Below are 19,327 nucleotides of genomic sequence, written 5' to 3'. Positions count from 1 at the left end.
CTCTCTTTTGACTTAAGCTGACTTTGACTTCCCTCGTCAGCCACTGACATCATATTTCAGAAGATGCATGCGGACAGAAGATTGGCTGGCTGGCAGAAGGCAAAGAGTAGGAATAAAGGGGGCCTTTTCTGGTTGGTTGATGGTCCATGAGAGTCGGTGTAGAGTACGCTGCTTTTCATGTTATATGTTGATGATCTAGTTCACGGAATTGATGGCTTTGTGGTGAAGTTTGCGTAAAATACAAAGTAAGGTGCGGGAGCAGGTAGTGTTGAGGAAGTAGGGTGCCCGCAGAAGGACTTGGACAGATTAGGAGAATGGGCAATGAACTGGCAGATGGAATACAGTGTAGCAAAGTGGATTGTCATGCTCTTTGGTTGAAGGAGACATAATGGACCGTTCAGACACTGAGTCCATTTGGGTAGAACTCAGAAATAGGAAGGGTGCAATCACACTGACTGGATTGAACTACAGACCCTCCAATCCTGGTCCTCCTGATGCAGGGATTCAATATCTCAATACCATCACAAATAATCCTTCTCCTCTTTGAGCAGTCATAGTTCAGAGATACCCTATAATCGATGAGGGTGCACTATTTCAGGACACTTCAAACCTACCCTTGAATCTTTTTCTCTGACAAGCTGGTAATCCCTTCCTATGATAGAACTCAGGGAGAGCATCCATTCCAGTTGTGGTTGCCCCGCTACAGTTCTGGTCACCCCACTATAGGAAGGATGTTGAGGCTTTGGAGAGGGTGCAGAAGAGGTTCAGAAGGATGCTGCCTGGTTAGAGGGCATGTGCTATAATGAGAGCTAGACAAACTTGGTTTGCTTTCTCTGCAGCAGCGGACGCAAAGGGAAGATCTGATAGAGCTTTTTAAGATTATGAGAAGCATAGATAGAGTAAACAAGTAGTATCTGTCTCCCATTGTTGAAATGTCTAATACTGGAGGGCATGCATTGAAGTTGAGGGGGGTAGGTTCAAAGAGGAAGTGAGTTTTTTTTTAACTCAGAGAATGGTGGACTCCTGGAATGCACGACCTGGTATGGTGGTAGAGGCAAATACATTAGAGGCTTTTAAGAGACATTTAGATAGGCTCATAGATATAAGGAAGATGGAGGGATATGGACATGGTGTAGGTAAGAGGGATTAGTGTTTGGGTGTTTTTGATTTGCTTTTTAGCTGGTTCAGCACAACATTGTGGGCCAGAGGACCTGTTCCTGTGTTGTACTGCCCTATGTTCTTTGGCATAAATCATTTTCTGAATGGGGAGAAAATTCAAAAATCAGAGATACAAATGGTGTTCAGAGTCCTTGTGCTGGATTCCTGAAAAGTTAACTTGCAGGTTTAGTTGGTGGTAAGGAAGGCAAATGTAATGTTAACAGAGGATTAGAATATATATAAAAAAAGGATGTTATGCTGCGACTTCATAAGGCATTGGTCAGACCTCATTTGTAGCATTCCTTGCAACTTTGAGCCCCTGATCTAAGAAAGGATGTGCTGGCATTGGAAATGATTCAGAAAGGTTTGCAGAAGTGATCCTGGGAATGAAAGAGTTAATATATGAGGAGCGTTCTATAGCTCTGGGCCTGTAAAGTTTAGAAGATTGAGAAGAGGATCTTACTGAATATTGAAAGTCCTAGAAAGAGTGGATGTGGAGAGGATGTTTCCTATAGTACGTGAGTCTAGGACCAGAGGGCCTCAGAATAGGACACGCCTTTAGAACAGAGATGAGGAGGAATTTCTGTAGCCAAAGAGTGGTGAATCTGTGGAATTCATTGCCACAGAAGGCTGTGGTGACCAAATCCTTGGGTATACTTAAACCGTAGCTTGCTAGGTTCCTGGTTAGTCGGGATGTCAAAGATTATGCAGAGAAAGCAGGAGAATGGGAAAATAAATCAGCCATGATCAAATGGTGGAGCAGGCTTAATAGACTGTAAGGCCTCATCCTGCTCCTTGGTCTTATCTCCCTCCGTTCCTTCACTTCAGTTTGTGCAACATCTCACGACTTTTCTCTGTCTCTCTGTTACCGCATTTAATGAGAAGAATCTGTCTTTTATTATTCCTCCTTTCTCTCCCCAATCTCAATGCTGATTGAGATCAAAGGATATGAATTTGTTATATAATATCAACAGAGTCAATGTTTTGCCTTTAAACCTTCATCCAAAGTCAAAACAACAGACTTTGTCTCTTTCTCTCACACACATTCATAATTCAAAAAGCATGAGAAAAAGAAACTAAATTAAATAGTCTTCTATGTAGCACATTACATTTATCTGTGATATTTTAATCAACTCATACGTAAAAACTCATGACGTATTTAGGAAACGGCAGATAGATTTACAGTTGCTATATTAAAATTCATTCATATATAAAGGCATCAGCAAGTAGGCTAATCAATAATTAAAGTAAGTCTTGAAAGCTTATCAATAGGCACTTAAAAATATTATGACGCAGCAAAACTCATTTATAGAGTTATATTAAGAATAGTTCATGAATGCTTGAGTATATTTGCTTCAAATGAGCGTTGATGTATTGTAATGTTCGGAATAACTCCCAGATGCCATCTCAATATAAAATACATGCCACTAAGTTTTGAAGCAAGGTCATTTTCTTTAGAGCATGAAGAGCAGGAATGCAGCACAATTCTTTAAAATAACATCAGAATCAATGGCTTGTATAGAAAGCCTGAAGATAAAGAGGATCCAAAATTGAGGGGGAAAACAATTCAGTTCCCTTTCAAAAGAAATTCAATGCCTTGGTTTGAAATTTTGGTGCAGCCATGCAAATTTATGTTCATTCTGAAGGAAAAACTTTGCGTCAGATTACTGATCATTAGAGCATTATGGAAGATGTTGTTTTGGTGAGATATCTATTAATGGTTTGCTGTCATTCCTTTTAATGCAGTTTCCCAGTTTTTCATTGCATTTGTAACAGATATAAGATTTAATTTTGGGATTGAACTAAATCACTTTACAATCTTATAATAAATTGTACCATATTAAGATCACTATTCCCTATGTGCTTCTTGTCTACCAGATTATTAAATAATCTTTTTTGCATTGCACAACACAAAACCAAAAGTAACATGTTCCCCTTGTTCATTCCTCAATGTACTGATCTAGAAAATAATTCCTTAGAGACTCCATGAATTCTCCATGTTATTAGCGCTTGTTTGCTTTGTTAAGTCTAAGGTATGATTATTCAATTACTCTTGTTACTCACACCTTGAATTTCTGGTTTATTCCACACCCCTGATTACTCTTGGAGGTTAGTGATCAATCTGCACCTCCCAATGTTTTCTTTCTACTCAAACTGATGCTGCAAGTAATGATCTTGCTCTCATCTGCCTTTGCCCATCCTTTAGGTAGGTTCTTGATTGGTCAGTGCAGCAAAGGTTATGAGGATAAGCAGGAAAATGGTGTTGTGAAGGATAATTGATAGGCGGTGATGGATTGGCAGAGTAGACTCAATGGGCCAAGTGGCCTATGTCTCATGATCTTTGTTATAAGGCTGCCCATCCTCCTTGTCAATTTTACCTATCTCTTCTAAAAGTTAAATATGCTCATTTATTCATTCTGTGTCTCGTTGGATAACTTGTGCAATCATAGCCTTGACCATGACTGCTCTTGGCAAATCTTCCCACAGAAGTGGTTTGCCATTACCTTCTGGGAAGTAGCTTTACAAGACGAGTGACCCCAGCCATTATCAATACTCTTCAGAGATTCACAACCATGAGAAAATCTGTAGATGCTGGAAATCCAAAGCAACACACACAAATTTCTGGAGGAACTCAGCAGGTCGGGCAGCATCAATGGAAAAGAGTAAATTGTTGGCATTTCGGGCCCAGACCCTTCATCAGTACAGAGCATTTTGTGTGCGTTGCTTTTTATAGACTGTTGGCCTAGCATCAGTGGTCACATAACCAGGACTTCCAATATGCACCAGCTGCTCATAAGACCAACCACCTGCTCTCATGGTTTCACCTGAACCTGATCGTGGGGAAGGCTAAGTTACACCTTGCCTAAGAGTGACCTACAGGTTAGCAGAGGGAAGGAGCACCTTACATCTCCTTTGGTAGAGACGCATCCCCACCCTGCCACCCATAAATAAATATACTGAAATATTTCATTTTGAAACGATCCCACTAAAACAGATGTTGAATCAGATGCACTTTTTTCTAAAACAAGTCATCCATGGATAATATACTTCATGTATATTGTTGCTTGAAGTTAATTGGGGCACCACAGTAGCTTAGCGGTTAGCATGATTCTGTTACAGCTCAGGGTAAATCAGAGTAAAATCAGGCACCATATGTAAGGAGTTTTTTTACATTCTCCCCATGAAGGCATGCGTTCTGTCCTGGTGCTCTGGTTTCCTCCCACAATCTACAGTCGTACCAGTTAGTAAGTTAATAGAAACATAGAAAATAGGTGCAGGAGTAGGCCATTCGGCCCTTTGAGCCTGCACCGCCATTTATTATGATCATGGCTGATCATCCAACTCAGAACCCTGCACCAGCCTTCCCTCCATACCCCCTGACCCCCGTAGCCACAAGGGCCATATTTAACTCCCTCTTAAATATAGCCAATGAACTGGCCTCAACTGTTTTCTGTGGCAGAGAATTCCACAGGTTCACCACTCTCTGTGTGAAGAAGTTTTTCCTAATCTCGGTCCTAAAAGGCTTCTCCTTTATCCTCAAACTGTGACCGCTTGTTCTGGACTCCCCCAACATCGGGAACAATCTTCCTGCATCTAGCCTGTCCAATCCCTTTAGGATTTTATATGTTTCAATCAGTTCCCCCCTCAATCTTCTAAATTCCAACGAGTACAAGCCCAGTTCATCCAGACTTTCTTCATATGAAAGTCCTGCCATCCCAGGAATCAATCTGGTGAACCTTCTTTGTACTCCCTCTATGGCAAGGATGTCTTTCCTCAGATTAGGGGACCAAAACTGCACACAATACTCCAGGTGTGGTCTCACCAAGGCCTTGTACAACTGCAGTAGTACCTCCCTGCTCCTGTACTCGAATCCTCTCGCTATAAATGCCAGCATACCATTTGCCTTTTTCACCGCCTGCTGTACCTGCATGCCCACTTTCAATGACTGGTGTATAATGACACCCAGCTCTCGTTGCACCTCCCCTTTTCCTAATCGGCCACCATTCAGATAATAATCTGTTTTCCTATTTTTGCCACCAAAGTGGATAACTTCACATTTATCCACATTAAATTGCATCTGCCATGAATTTGCCCACTCACCCAACCTACCCAAGTCACTCTGCATCCTCTTAGCATCCTCCTCACAGCTAACACTGCCGCCCAGCTTCGTGTCATCCGCAAACTTGGAGATGCTGCATTTAATTCCCTCATCCAAGTCATTAATATATATTGTAAACAACTGGGGTCCCAGCACTGAGCCTTGCGGTACCCCACTAGTCACTGCCTGCCATTCTGAAAAGGTCCTGTTTATTCCCACTCTCTTTTGCTTCCTGTCTGCTAACCAATTCTCTATCCACATCAATACCTTACCTCCAATACCGTGTGCTTTAAATTTGCACACTAATCTCCTGTGTGGGACCTTGTCAAAAGCCTTTTGAAAATCCAAATATACCACATCCACCGGTTCTCCCCTATCCACTCTACTAGTTATATCCTCAAAAAATTCTATGAGATTCGTCAGACATGATTTTCCTTTCACAAATCCATGCTGACTTTGTCCGATCATTTCACCGCTTTCCAAATGTGCTGTTATCACATCTTTGATAACTGACTCCAGCAGTTTCCCCACCACCGACATTAGGCTAACCGGTCTATAATTCCCCGGTTTCTCTCTCCCTCCTTTTTTAAAAAGTGGGGCTACATTAGCCACCCTCCAATCCTCAGGAACTAGTCCAGAATCTAACGAGTTTTGAAAAATTATCACTAATGCATCCACTATTTCTTGGGCTACTTCCTTAAGCACTCTGGGATGCAGACCATCTGGCCCTAGGGATTTATCTGCCTTTAATCCCTTCAATTTACCTAACACCACTTCCCTACTAACATATATTTTGCTCAGTTCCTCCATCTCACTGGACCCTCTGTCCCCTACTATTTCTGGAAGATTATTTATGTCCTCCTTAGTGAAGACAGAACCAAAGTAATTATTCAATTGGTCTGCAATGTCCTTGCTCCCCATAATCAATTCACCTGTTTCTGTCTGCAGGGGACCTACATTTGTCTTTACCAGTCTTTTCCTTTTTACATATCTATAAAAGCTTTTACAGTCAGTTTTTATGTTCCCTGCCAGTTTTCTCTCATAATCTTTTTTCCCCTTCCTAATTAAGCCCTTTGTCCTCCTCTGCTGAAATCTGAATTTCTCCCAGTCCTCAAGTGAGCCACTTTTTCTGGCTAATTTGGTCATTGTAAATTGTCCTGTGATTAGGTTAGGGTTAAATAGATGGATTACTGGGTGATGTGTCTCGGAATGCGGGAAGGGCCTGTTCCATGTTGCCTCTCTAAATAAAAAGAATACATAAATAAATGTAATGGCTCTCCTATATGTGAATGACCCTCTTTAATATTATTAAAATCAAATATAATACTGTACAAAAGCCTTAGGCAAGGTGGCTAAAACTTTTGCACACTACTGTATTCATCGTCGTGGAGTGGAGAGCGAGTTTGTAAAGCTGATGGGAGCAAAGGATGTTGGGAATGATGAGGATGAAACAACAAGAGGGTGAAGGACAGTGGCAGAGAAGGTGGGTGGGGGAGGGGGAAGGATTCACAGGTGTAGTCCACACCCCCACCCCCCCCAAGATGTCAGGTAAGCTCAGTTTGTTTGGTTTATTCATCATTACAGAATGTCTCTCAGATCCTTCCCACTCCCTCCCCATGGCGTCAAAGGTTTTGGAGAGAAGGCAGGAGAATGGTGTTGAGAGGGATTATGAATCAGTCATGGTGAAATGACAGAGCAGACTCAATGGGCTGAGTGGCCAAATTCTGCTCCAATATCTTATGGTCCAATGGTCTTATTTGCATTACTACCATCAGGGAGGAGGTACAGGAGCCAGAAGAAGCACACTCTAAGTTTTAGGAACAGAGTATTCTCCTCCATCATCGGATTTCTGAATGGACAACATACCCATGAACACTACCTCATTATTTTGCCTTACTTCCATTGAATTATTTAGTCTACATTTCTTATTAAAAACCTATGGTATTTTTTATGTACTGCACTGTATTGTTGCCACAAAACAACAAAGTTCACAATATATGTCAGAGATAATAGACCTAATTATGATTCTGAGGTGCCAAGGACTATTTCCTATCCCAGTAATGACAAGTTCTGTAGTTGCTATGGGGTTCTGTGCCCCAGCTCTGGGAGTAGACCTAGATATGGAGTGGATGTGGAGAGAAATATTTCCTATAGGTGAGGACAATGGGATGTAGTCTACCTGGTCCAGGTGATTTATCCACCTTCAGACCTTTCAGTTTCCCAAGCACCTTCTCCTTGGTAATAGTAATAGCAACCAATCTCACTTCTGCCCCCTCACACTCTCAGATTTTTGGCATGCTGCTAATCATCTTTGATGATTGATGCAAAATACTTATTAAGTTCATCCACCATCTCTTTATCCCCTTTACGACCTCTCCAGCATCATTTTCCAGCGGTCCAATATCCACACTCACCTCTCTATTACTCTTTATATACCTTTATATATGAAAACAACTTTTTGTATCCTCTTTGATATTATTGGCTAACTTACCTCTACATTTAATCTTTTTCTCTTTTTAGTTGCCTTCTGTTGGTTTTAAAAGCTTCCTAATCCTTTATCTTCCCATTATTTTTTGCTCTATTATGTGCCCTCTCTTTTGCTTTTATGCTGTCTTTGACTTTCCTTGTCACCCATTGTTGCCATTTTTTCCCTTTAGAATACATCTTCTAAAGGGAAAGTACATCTTTGGGATGTAGCTACCCTGCACCTTCTTAATTGCCTACGGAAGCTCTAGCCATTGCTGTTCTGCTGTCATCTCTGTTAGTTCCCCTTTCCAATGAACTTTAGCCAGCTCCTCTCTCATGCCTCTGTAGTTCCCTTTACTCCACTGTAATAATGATATATCCAATTTTAGCTTCTCCCTCTCAAACTGTCTCCTAATGGTTCCTTTACCTTAGGCTCCCTAATTAAATCCAGTTCAATGCACAACACCCTATCAAGAATAGCTGATCCCCCGTGGGCTCAACCACAAGCTGCTCTAAAAAGCTACCTTATAGGCATTCTAAAAATTCTCTCTGTTGGGATCCAGCCTGATTTTCCCTATCTACCTGTATATTGAAATCCCCATGACAATCATAACAGTGTCCTTTTGACACGCATTTCCTATATCCCACTGTAATTTGTAGCCCACATCCTAGCTACTGTTCAGAGGCCTGTGTAAAACTCCCATCGGGGCATTTTTACCCCTTCCATTCCTTAACTCAACCCACAAGAATTTTACATCTTCCGATCTATGTCACTTCTTTATAACAAATTGATTTATTTTTTATGAACAAAACCACCACGGCCCCTCTTCCTACTTGCCTGTCCTTTTGATACAATGTGTATGCTTGGATGTTAGGCTCCCAACTATGATCTTCTTTCAGCCATGACTCAGATGCCCACAATGTCATACCTGCCAATCTCTAACTGCGCTACAACATCATCTACGCTATTCTTTATAACTCACAAACTCCACACAAACAACATCACAGGTTAGGATTGAAGCCGACACTTTGAGCTGTGAGAAAGCAATATTGTAATAGTGCATTTGCAGATTAGGCCATCCATGGACAGTACGGTTTCCCAGAACATTGAAGAATCAGTGTGGGATATGAGGCATGGAAGCACCAAGAATCTGGGGCTAAAAGCACTTAGGCAGTAGATATGTCTAATAAACATGTTTTATTGAAGGGCAGATATCAATGAGAACACTCATTCTAAACATGAACTGTGTGGTTGGAGCATTACTAACATACATACACTGGCCGCTTTTTCGGTACATCTCCTCGTTGATGCAAACATCTAATGAACCAATCATGCAGCAGCAACTCAATGCATAAAAGCATGTAGATGTGCTGAAGAGGTTCAGCTGTTGTTCAGACCAAACATCAGAATGGGGAAGAAATGTATTTTAAGTGACTTTGACTGTGGAATGATTGTTGGTGCCAGAGGGGGTGGTTTGAATGCCTCAGAAACTGCTGACCTCCTGGAATCTTCATGCACAACAATCTCTGGAATTTACAGAGAATGACACAAAAAAACAAGCAACATCCAGTGAATGGAAGTATTGTGGATGAAAACACCTTGTTAATGAGAGAGGTCAGAAGAGAGTGGCCAGATTGCGTCAAACTGACAGGAAGGCAACAGTAACTGAAATAACAGTGCAGAAGAGCATCTCTGAATGCATAACACATTGAACCTTGAAGTGGATGGGCTACAGCAGCAGAAGACAACAAACTCAGTTACAGGAGGTTTTTAATAAAGTGGCCACTGAGTGTATTTCAGCTGTACTATGGAATAGCCACTTCATTTAGATATTTTTAATTGTTTTTATGCCTTTCACTCTTAAATCAGGATTTAAAAATATTGTGGGAAATCAGCTCCCAAAGAGTAGCTTAAATTCATCAAAAAGGTCTGTCAGAAATAAATAACACAAGACATACATCATACTCTGCCTCTGAGAATGTATTCCACTGGAGTTTCAGAGGAATACTGAGAGCTGATGTTACTGTACAGCACACACAATTGCACAAAGTCATACAGCAGGGAGACAGGCCATTCAGTCCATAAGTCCATGCTAGCTATCAGAACCCATTTACACTAATACCATTTTGTTCTTACCACACTCCCATCAACTAACCCCTAGATTCTACTACTCATCTACACTTTAGAAGCAATCAAAAGTGGCCAATTAACCAATCAGTCTGCATCGCTTTGGGACGTAGAAAGAAACTGAAGCTCAAGCCGACAGCGAGATTGAAGGGAGAGCTGTGTGGCCTCAGTTGTAGTGAGGACTCGGCCTCATACCTCGGTGTTGCTTGTTGCAGCAGTCCAGGAGGGGAGACGTTGGAGGCAATGTGGCGTGGCATCCTTGCTGGGTTGGGGGCAGACCCCTCCCATTCGTGCTCACTCCCGGGAAGAGAAGCTCCATTGCAAGCATGTGCACGTGCGTACGTTTGTCTGTGGACTTCTGTGAACTGCTTGTTCTTGCTGACAACACCCATACATCCTCAACTTATGGGGCATGTCACTCGGGTACTTGGGATATGTTCACTGCTATCTAATGTGCTACATGTGCTTTGTGCTGTGTATGACTGTTGGTATTATGTTTTGTACCTTGCTCCCAAATTAACACTATTTAATTTAGCTGTATTCATGGGTATTCATATATGGTTAAGTGATACCTGAACTAGAAATTGAAACAAAAAAAACATGCGCACTCCACGTAGTCAGCACTTAAGGTCAGAAATGAACCTGGGTCACTACTGTTGTGATGCAGCACCATTGTGGCATCTCTAGTTTCACTGACTTGTGATGAAATCTTAGTACCAGGTTGTTTAGAGTCCATGATGTCATGGAATAAGGTGATGATACCATTTATGTCAACAAATATAACATCATTCTCTCAGCCAATATCGTGCTTTCAGGTGGTGGGATGGAGATATGTCTCTATCAAAGGAAGTGTAAGGTGCTCCTTCCCTCCACTAGACTACAGATCACCTTTGGGCAAGGTGTAGCACCCCTAGCAGATCAGGGTCACATGAAGCCATGGGAGCAGGTGGTCGATGGTCGTATGAGCAGCTGGTGTATATCACTAGTCCTGGTTATGCGACCACTTACGACAGGCAGATAATCTCTGAAGAATATTGATAATGTCTTGAGTCACCCGTCTTGTAAAGACACTGCCCAGAAGAAGGCAATGGCAAACCATTCCTGTAGAAAAGTTTGCCAAGAACAATCTTGGTCATGAGACCATGATCACCCATGTTATATGACACAACACATAATGATGATGATGAATTTTGTGTTTTATTGTCATGGGGATGGTGGGCCAATACAAGTGGTTTGGAGAGATACTCAAATTAAGTACAAAGTATTAACATCTGTATTACAGCTGCTCATCTTAAACATTGCATCAAACCTGGGAACTTAGTATGGGGCAGAACGAGGACTTGGACTCTTGGTTTAGGAATCAATTCTAGGAACTAAGAAAGTATCATTAAGTTATCAGCCCTCAAGTATCTTCAACTGAGGTCACTCATTTAACACTTGTACGTAGCAGCTCTGAGAGTGAGGATAAAGACTGTGGTACTCACAATATCCTTATGATCTTTGTTGTTAAAATCAAACACCGGCAAAATGGATCGGAACTGATTCAGAATCTCATTATGGCGAGCCATATCTGTGGCCAGAACGCATCTAAAAAAAAAATCAATGTTGACAACTCATGGACATAAGCAACACACACAAAATACTGGAGGAACTCAGCAGGTCAGGCAGCATCTCTGGACATGGATAAACAGTCAACGTTTCAGCCCGAGACCCTTCTTCAGGACTGAGAAGGAAGAGGGAAGACATCAGAATAACAAGTAAGGGGGAGAGGAAGGTGACTAGCTGGAAGGTGATAGGTGAAGCCAGGTGGGTGAGAAAGATAAAAGGGCTGGAGAGGAAAGAATCTGATAGGAAAGAAGAGTGGACTATAAGAGAAAGGGAAGGAGGAGGGGACCCAGGGGGAAGTAACAGGCAGGTGAGAAGAGGTAAAAGGTCAGAGTGGGGAATAGAGAAAGGTGGGGGTGGAGATTTGTTTACTAGGAGAAATAGATATTCGTGCCATCAAGTTGGAGGCTAACAGCAGTGATAACCTTCCTTCTTTATGTCAAGAGCAATTACCTAAGTACAGTAACAAATCTTGGTGACCTCAAGCAAAAGGTGTGACACCTACTGTATGACATGCTGATTTGCCTTGGGGACAGACATGTTGATCATCGCCAATGCTGATGTATACAGTGTAGTAAAAGGTAGTTTCTCATTCAAACATTTAGTGTCACGGAGCTATACTGTCATGCAGCATGGAAATGGGCCATTCACCCGCCACATCCATGCTGACCAGCAGGCGCCTACTTGTATGAAACCTCTCTTCCAGCACCTGGCCCATTGCCTTCTATGCCTTGTTTATTCAAGTGCCTATCTGGATAGATCTCAACTGCTGTCAGCAACTCTGTGTTCACCAATCTTGCAGCACTACATTCCATGCACTCACCACTCTGAATGAAAATTGTCTCCCTCAGATCCCCTCAATCTCTTACCACTTTTCCTAAACCTACGTCATTGTGTTTCATTCACCTCCGATACGGGGAAAGGTTTCCTGCACTCCATCCTATCAACCCGAACTGTGTTCTTCTCTTGAGGACCTAGCTACGTATTATGTCATAAAGACCCCCTGGACACACATCAAAGATTCCTTCCTGTCTGAGGCTTTTTACGCTAAGACAATCCCAGTTAATATTTGGGAAATTGAAGTCCAATAGTACTATTAAACTCCTTTTATCATTCATTCTCTTTCTTATTTGCCTACATACAATACTGTGCAAAAGTCTTAGGCACCCTGGCTCTGATGTCTTCCCTCTTCCTTCTCAGTCCTGAAGAAGGGTTCCTAAGACTTTTGCACAGAAATGTATTTGTCAACGTTAATCGGAGTGCAAGGTTGTAAGTATGGCAGGAACAAATGATGTTGGGAATGGTGAGGGTGGAGACCCATGAGAGGAGTGTGGGACAGGTGGGACAGCAGGAGTGTCAGGGGCAGAGGTAACGCAGGTGCAGGCACACCCAGCCCTGAGACACCGGGCAAGGTCACTTGATTCCAAACAATTGGTTTATTGATCATTACAGAATGTCTCTCCAGTGCTTCCCGCTCCCTCCCCTCTCCCTTCCTCTCTTCCCAACCATGATTCCCCTCTCCCTGCCCCCTTCCCACTCTCAGCCCACAATAGAGACCCATATCAGAATCAGGTTTATCATCACTCACATATGTCATGACTTCTTTGCAGCAGCAGCAGTACGGTGCAAAACATAAAATTAATCAAGTATTGTGCAAAAGTCTTAGGCTCCCTAGCTATATATGTATGCATAAGACTGCTGACTGTTCAGTGGTCTATAATACACCCCAACCAAAGTGATGCCTATCTTTTTATTTCCAATCTCTACCTATCTGACCTAATTTGAAGAACTTTCTAGGTTGTCTGCCCTCAATATTGCAGTAATATATTCTTGAACTAACAGTGTAACATCACCTCCTCTTTCACATCTCCCACTATCTCACCGGAAAATTCCAGACATCGGGTACTGAGTTGCCAGTCCTGTCTGTAATCCACCCACATCACAGTGTTGGCAGTAAGTGGCTGTTAATCCCATGTGTTAATTAAAGTTTCCAGCTTATATATCTTACTAGTTATACTTCTTGCCTTAAAATAGATACAATTAGGGTTGTATTCTTTTTATTTGCATTTGCCCACTCTGCCAAGTGGACTTAATAACTTTACCTTCCATAGGTAACCATACCTCCAATCTTCACATCTCTTCTCACCCATTTCCCCAGTCAGCTCAATTTAATCCTTCCCTAGCAGCATTGACAAATGTCCCTAACTAAAACATTGGTCCTGTTACAACTTAAGGGCAACCTGTCCCTCTTGTTCAGATCCCACCTTCCCCAGATATGATCCCAATGATTCACAATCTTCACAAGCTCATAATTGACATGCACTATCCTTTCAGTCATAGACTCATCTGACTTATCCTTCTGTTCTCATACTCATTGTCTTGTAGGACCAGAAGTAATTCAGAGATGGTAATCTTTGATGTCCTATTCTTTAAACAGCTACCTAACTCCCAAAATTCTTGTTGGCGGAATCACTTGTCTTTGGTACCAAACATACACAACTGCTGGCTGTTTATCCTCTTCTATCCATCACTGAAGGGCATCACCAGCTGGCACATTCCCTCTTCTCATTACTGCCATAAAGAAGGTGGTACAAGAACCTGAAGACTAGCACTCAACACTTTGAAAACAGCTTCTTCCCCTCGGCTATCTGATTTCTGAACAGTCAGTGAATACTTCCTCACTATTTGACCTCAACAGCACCACTTCCTCCTCTCAACCAACTGCAAAATGGTCACTCCCAAGATGGCTATAAGACCATGAAACATAGGAGCAGAACTAGGCCACTCACCCTCATCTCTGCTTCGCTATTCCATCACGACTGATTTATTAATCCTCTCAACCCCATTCTCCTACCTTCTTCTGGTAATATTTGACACCTTAACTAACCAAAAACCCATTAACCTCTGTTTTAAATATACCCAATAACTTAGCCTCCACATCCAAAGATTCACGAGCCTCCGGTTAAAGAATTCCTCCTCATCTCCGTTCGAAAGGGACATTCTTGTATCCTGAGGCTGTGCCCTCAGGTCCTAGTCTCTCCCAGTACTGAAAACAATAATAACTATTCCCACTCTAATTGGAACTTTTTACATCTTCAATAGATTCTAGAAGGAGTTACTAACTATTTATTTCATTAAAGCAGTGTTGGTGTATGTTAAGTTTCCATGCCTGGGAGTAGGCGCATTTTTTTTTGTGAAGTGAAGTATTTTAGTTATTTCTCTGCACCTTTTCATTTGAATTATACAACAAAACCTCTGGATTATTATTCAGAGAAACTCCTCACGAAAGCTTACTATTTAATTTTCTTTAGAGAAGGGAGGGAATGTCAACTCAGACCATGAGAGGCCTGCGTCGGGCATTTTCATGCCATACGAGGCACAGATTAGAAGTCTGTGTGGGGCGCCACTCCTCACACAGACACTCGAGCAATGTGTGGTTAAGTGCCTTGCTCAAGGACAGAAAGATGCAGCCACAGCTGAGGCTTGAACTAGCGACCTTCAGATCACTAGACGAATGGCTTAACTACTTGGCCACGTGCCCAACGCAATCTGTAATCTCCTCTCATCTAGCCTACATGAGAATTCAGTTGCACCAATGCAGTTAGCCTTTAGCTGCCTCAGTTCAGGCGCAATTAGTCATGGGCAATAAATTAGCAGCAACATCCACATTCCATAAATTTAAAAAAACACGAATCTTGAGAGACAGATATGGACTTTGCATTAGAAATACTGTACCTGGTGCACAAACAAAATAAGTCATGATTTAGCACAATTGGTTACCAATCAAATGAATTCTGCTACCATCAGGGAGGAGGTACAGGAGACTGAAGACACACACTCAGTGTTTCAGGAACAGCTTCTTCTCCTCTGCTATCAGATTTCTGAATACACATTGAATCCATGAACACTACCTCAATACTTCTTTGCATAACTTATTTAATTTAACTTTTTTTATATTATACATACATACACACACTTCTTACTGTAATTCACTTTTTATTATTGTGTATTGTAATGTACTGTTGCCATGTAACAACGAAATTCACGACTTATGCCAATGATATTAAACCTGATTTGATTCTGATTCTGAATGCAACTAAACAACTTAACAATGCATACACAGCTTGCAGTTCCTCCAGCCTATGAATCCTTTATTGTTCTCTTTCAAATATAAAAATAAATGCCTCTGAAATTTGTACATCTAAGCAGGTACTGTCAAATCACACCAGACAGTATCTTATATCCGTTGATGCAGATTTTACTGGAACTGTGCAACTCTGTTGTGCTTTATTGAATTTGAACAGAAAATAATTGCTGAAATGGCAGAATGCCACATCTTGTGCAGCGCACAGGAACAGCCTTGCAAAGATTATACTTGCACTTAGTGATTATCAAGCTGCTTCTTCCCGGACTACAAAATACTGTTAGTCACTGAGAGACAGAGTGTGGAAACTGGCTCTTTGACGCATCAAGTCCATGCTGGACATCAATCTCATATTTACATTAAATGGCTTTTTCTCCCTACACTCTGATCAACACACGGTAGAGTAATGGTTAGCGCGACACTACTACAGCTCGGGGCATCTGTGTCCGGAGTTCAATTCCGACGTCATCTGTAAGGAGTCTGTATGTCCTCCCCATGCAGGGGTTCCCAACTTTTTTGAAATGCTCTGGAGCTCTGTCATTAACCAAGGAGTCCATAGACCCCAAGTTGGGGACACCTGTCCCCATGGAATGGGTGGGTTTCCTCCGGGTGCTCCAGTTTCCTCCCACAGTCGAAAGATGTACCGGATAGTAGGTTGATTGACCATTGTGAATTGTCCCATGGTTAGGCTAGGGTTAAATTGGGGGTTACTGGGCAGTGCAGCTCGAAGGGCCAGAAGGTCCTATTCCACGCTGTGTTTCAATGGAATAAAGAAATTTACATTAATCTAACTTTGTTCTACCTACATTCTGATCAACTCCCTTCAGGTTCTACCACTCACGAAAGGACATTTACAGGGGCCAGCTAACCTGACAACTCACATATCTTTGGGATGTTGGAGGAAGTTAGACCACCCGGAGAAAACCCGCACAGGGAGAATGTGCAAACTCAGAGCAGATGTCACCCTAGGCTAGAATTGAATCCTGGTGCTTGGCACTGAGAGGCAGTTGCATACTGTCTCTATGTTATTGTGCTCAGTGCTAATCTTTATAACTGCAGAAACCTAAGGCTCCAGGCTGCGAGCTCAGTAACAATTTGCTCTACTTTGTGATGAACTGAGGCTGAAGCTATGGGCCTGCTCCGGACTTCGGCTCCAGACTTTTGTCTGAATGCTGTTGCTTCGGTTTACTGTTTGCATAATTTATTGTTTTTTCTCTCTGCATAGTGGGTGTTGGTCGTTTTTTAAATTGGGTTCTTTCGGGCTTCTTGTAGGCAGTCAAATTTCAAGGTTGTATAATTTATACATACTTAAATAATAAATGCATTTTGAACATTTTCCAGCTCTTCCCATTATAAATAAGTTAGATGAAGAATTAGAAAGGAATCTCAAAAGGAAATTCGGATTACTCACTTTATCATTCCTTCCCGAATTCTCTTGTACTGCTCAGTTGTTAGGTTTCGGAATATGTTGTTTTCAGGCTGAGGGTGTCAGGAAAAGTGAAAAGAAAATAAAAGCATCTGGATGTCTCCTGTGTTTCCTGATTATCAATCATGACTGAATTCACTAACACAAGGGTTCCCAACCTGGGGTCCACAGACACCTTGCTTAATGGTATTGGTCCGTGGCATTAAAAAAGGTTGGGAACCCATACTCTAAACGATTACTGACAAAGTGCATGATTTGTAGGTATCATTAAAAAGTAAAGCAAATCACAGGACAGGAACTCCAAAATGCTAATAGATATGAATGGAGAACTAAGATCCACAAGATCTTCTTTTTAAACAATTTTAACGGATTACCATCCCAAAGGTTTAGTAAAAGTAGGTGAAATTATAAAATAAGGCCATCATAATTAATATATTTGAAGAAAACAATTCTCAAAATGAAAGTGAAAATCTTGAAATCTCATTCTTTGAAATTAAATTCAATTTTAGCTCAACCTGAACGGAAGGAATACTCTGAAATAAATGTTGCCACTGTCAAGCAATCTAAAAGCTGGCTAAGTTGACCTGGATCATGCATTGTGTCACGATCCTACCCTCTGTGAATTTCTATTCTTCGACGCACAATCTAGGTCATGATTTCACCCAAGAAAAAAACATTATAACTGACACCATCAGATCATGACTTAAATAGCTACAAGCAATGATCTGTACAAGATGAAGGAAAACGGACAAGTTTACAGCTCCATGTTGTTATTGTGTTTATTATTTAATACAATTCATTGTTTTATGAAATCACCCATCACCCAATCAAATATCTGTTTCTCGGAATCCTAAAGAAGTGTCAGATATTCCCCTCAGGAAGTAGATGTTGACACCGAACAGACTCTTCCTGCAGAGGATGATGAATCCCTGGAATTTTCTACACTGGTGATAATTAAAGAGGAAGTAGGTATATTTTTTTTAACAATCACAGAACAGAGACTCCTGGGAACTTGCACAGAGGAGAACATGAGACATGGGGCAAGTAAACTAGAATCATCTTGAACAGCAAGCTTGAGGGGCCGAGTCATTTGTTCCTGCTCCTATTTTTTAAGTGTTCCCATAGTAAAATAATCAAAAAGTGGGTGGCGGGATGGAGAGACGTCTCTACCAAAGGAGGTACAAGGCACTCCTCTCCTCCGCTAGTCTGCAGGTCACCCTTGGGCAAGGTGTAGAATCTGCTTAGCCCCCCCCCACCACACTGGATCAAGGACACATGAAGCTATGGGAGCAGGTGGTTGATGGTTGTATGAACAGCTGGTGCATATCACAAGAACTGGTTATGCGACTACTGACGCAAGGCAGACAATCTCTGAAGAGTATTGATAATGGCTGAGGTCACCCATCTTGTAAAGACGCGGCTCAGAAGAAGGCAATGGCAAACCCCCTCTGTACAAAAATTTGCCCAGAACAACAATGGTCATGGAAAGACCATGACCACCCATGTCACATGACAGGGCACGTGATGATGATGAATAGTAAAAGAACAAACATGTTAAATCGAAGTGTGGGTCATTCAATTAGATAATAGAAGGTCTATGGATCAATACCCTTTACACTCCGAATTCCTTATCTCTAGTTATTTATATTTATCTAATCTGCTTAAGAATCTCAGAAGTTACAGGGAAATGTTCCAACTGTTGATTGTACTTTTATTCTATTTTATTTCTATTTCTAAATGGCACTTGCTTTTAATCTGAAGATTTTTTTATCTGAGCGCCACATATCATAGTGATTGGTGTGACGTTATTATAGCTGGGGACATCCGAGTTCAATCTGTACGTCCTCCTCGTGTAGTCCATAGATTTCCTCCCACAGTCCAAGGACATACTGGGTAATAGGTTAACTGATCATTGTAAATTGTCCCGTCATTAGATAAGGGTAAATAGGGGTTGCTGGGTATCGAAGGGCCAGAAGGGCCGATTCTTTGCTGCATCTCCAAATAAAATAAATAAAAGATGGAATAAAGCAAAACAGTAAATGTCTCAGGAGTTTGTGAGCAGTAAACTACATGAGTGCAAGCTGCAAGACTTCCTCAATGAGTAGAAGCTAGAGGCATTGGCTTGAAGACACAACATTTCACTGGAGGCACAGGATCTGATATTTAAAGTGGAACAAAGTGAAAGCAACCATATCAAAGTCAGGGAGACTACGTTACGTGTATCTGCCATCTTGACATTAACCAAATGCTGAGGCATTTGAACACCTATCCAAAGACATTGGGCAGCTGCAGTTCTTTCTC

General features: G+C 41.7%; 1 protein-coding gene across 1 annotated transcript in view; it reads right to left on the bottom strand.

The window, feature by feature from the left end:
* The window catches only part of si:dkey-219c10.4 (high affinity cGMP-specific 3',5'-cyclic phosphodiesterase 9A), a 106,003-nt gene that overhangs the window by 21,661 nt on the left and 65,015 nt on the right, over nt 1-19,327 (bottom strand). The window contains exons 10-11 of the mRNA XM_063048560.1: nt 17,012-17,079; nt 11,336-11,438 (exon numbers count right to left, since the gene is read on the bottom strand). Coding sequence (XP_062904630.1) covers nt 11,336-11,438; nt 17,012-17,079 — 171 coding nt within the window. The remainder of the gene's footprint in view (nt 1-11,335; nt 11,439-17,011; nt 17,080-19,327) is intronic.

This window comes from Mobula hypostoma, chromosome 5 (assembly GCF_963921235.1).
Source record: "Mobula hypostoma chromosome 5, sMobHyp1.1, whole genome shotgun sequence".
NCBI classification, from domain to species: domain Eukaryota; kingdom Metazoa; phylum Chordata; class Chondrichthyes; order Myliobatiformes; family Myliobatidae; genus Mobula; species Mobula hypostoma.
The sequence above is the reverse complement of the archived record's forward strand: the minus strand, read 5'-3'. Positions and strand labels throughout refer to the sequence as shown.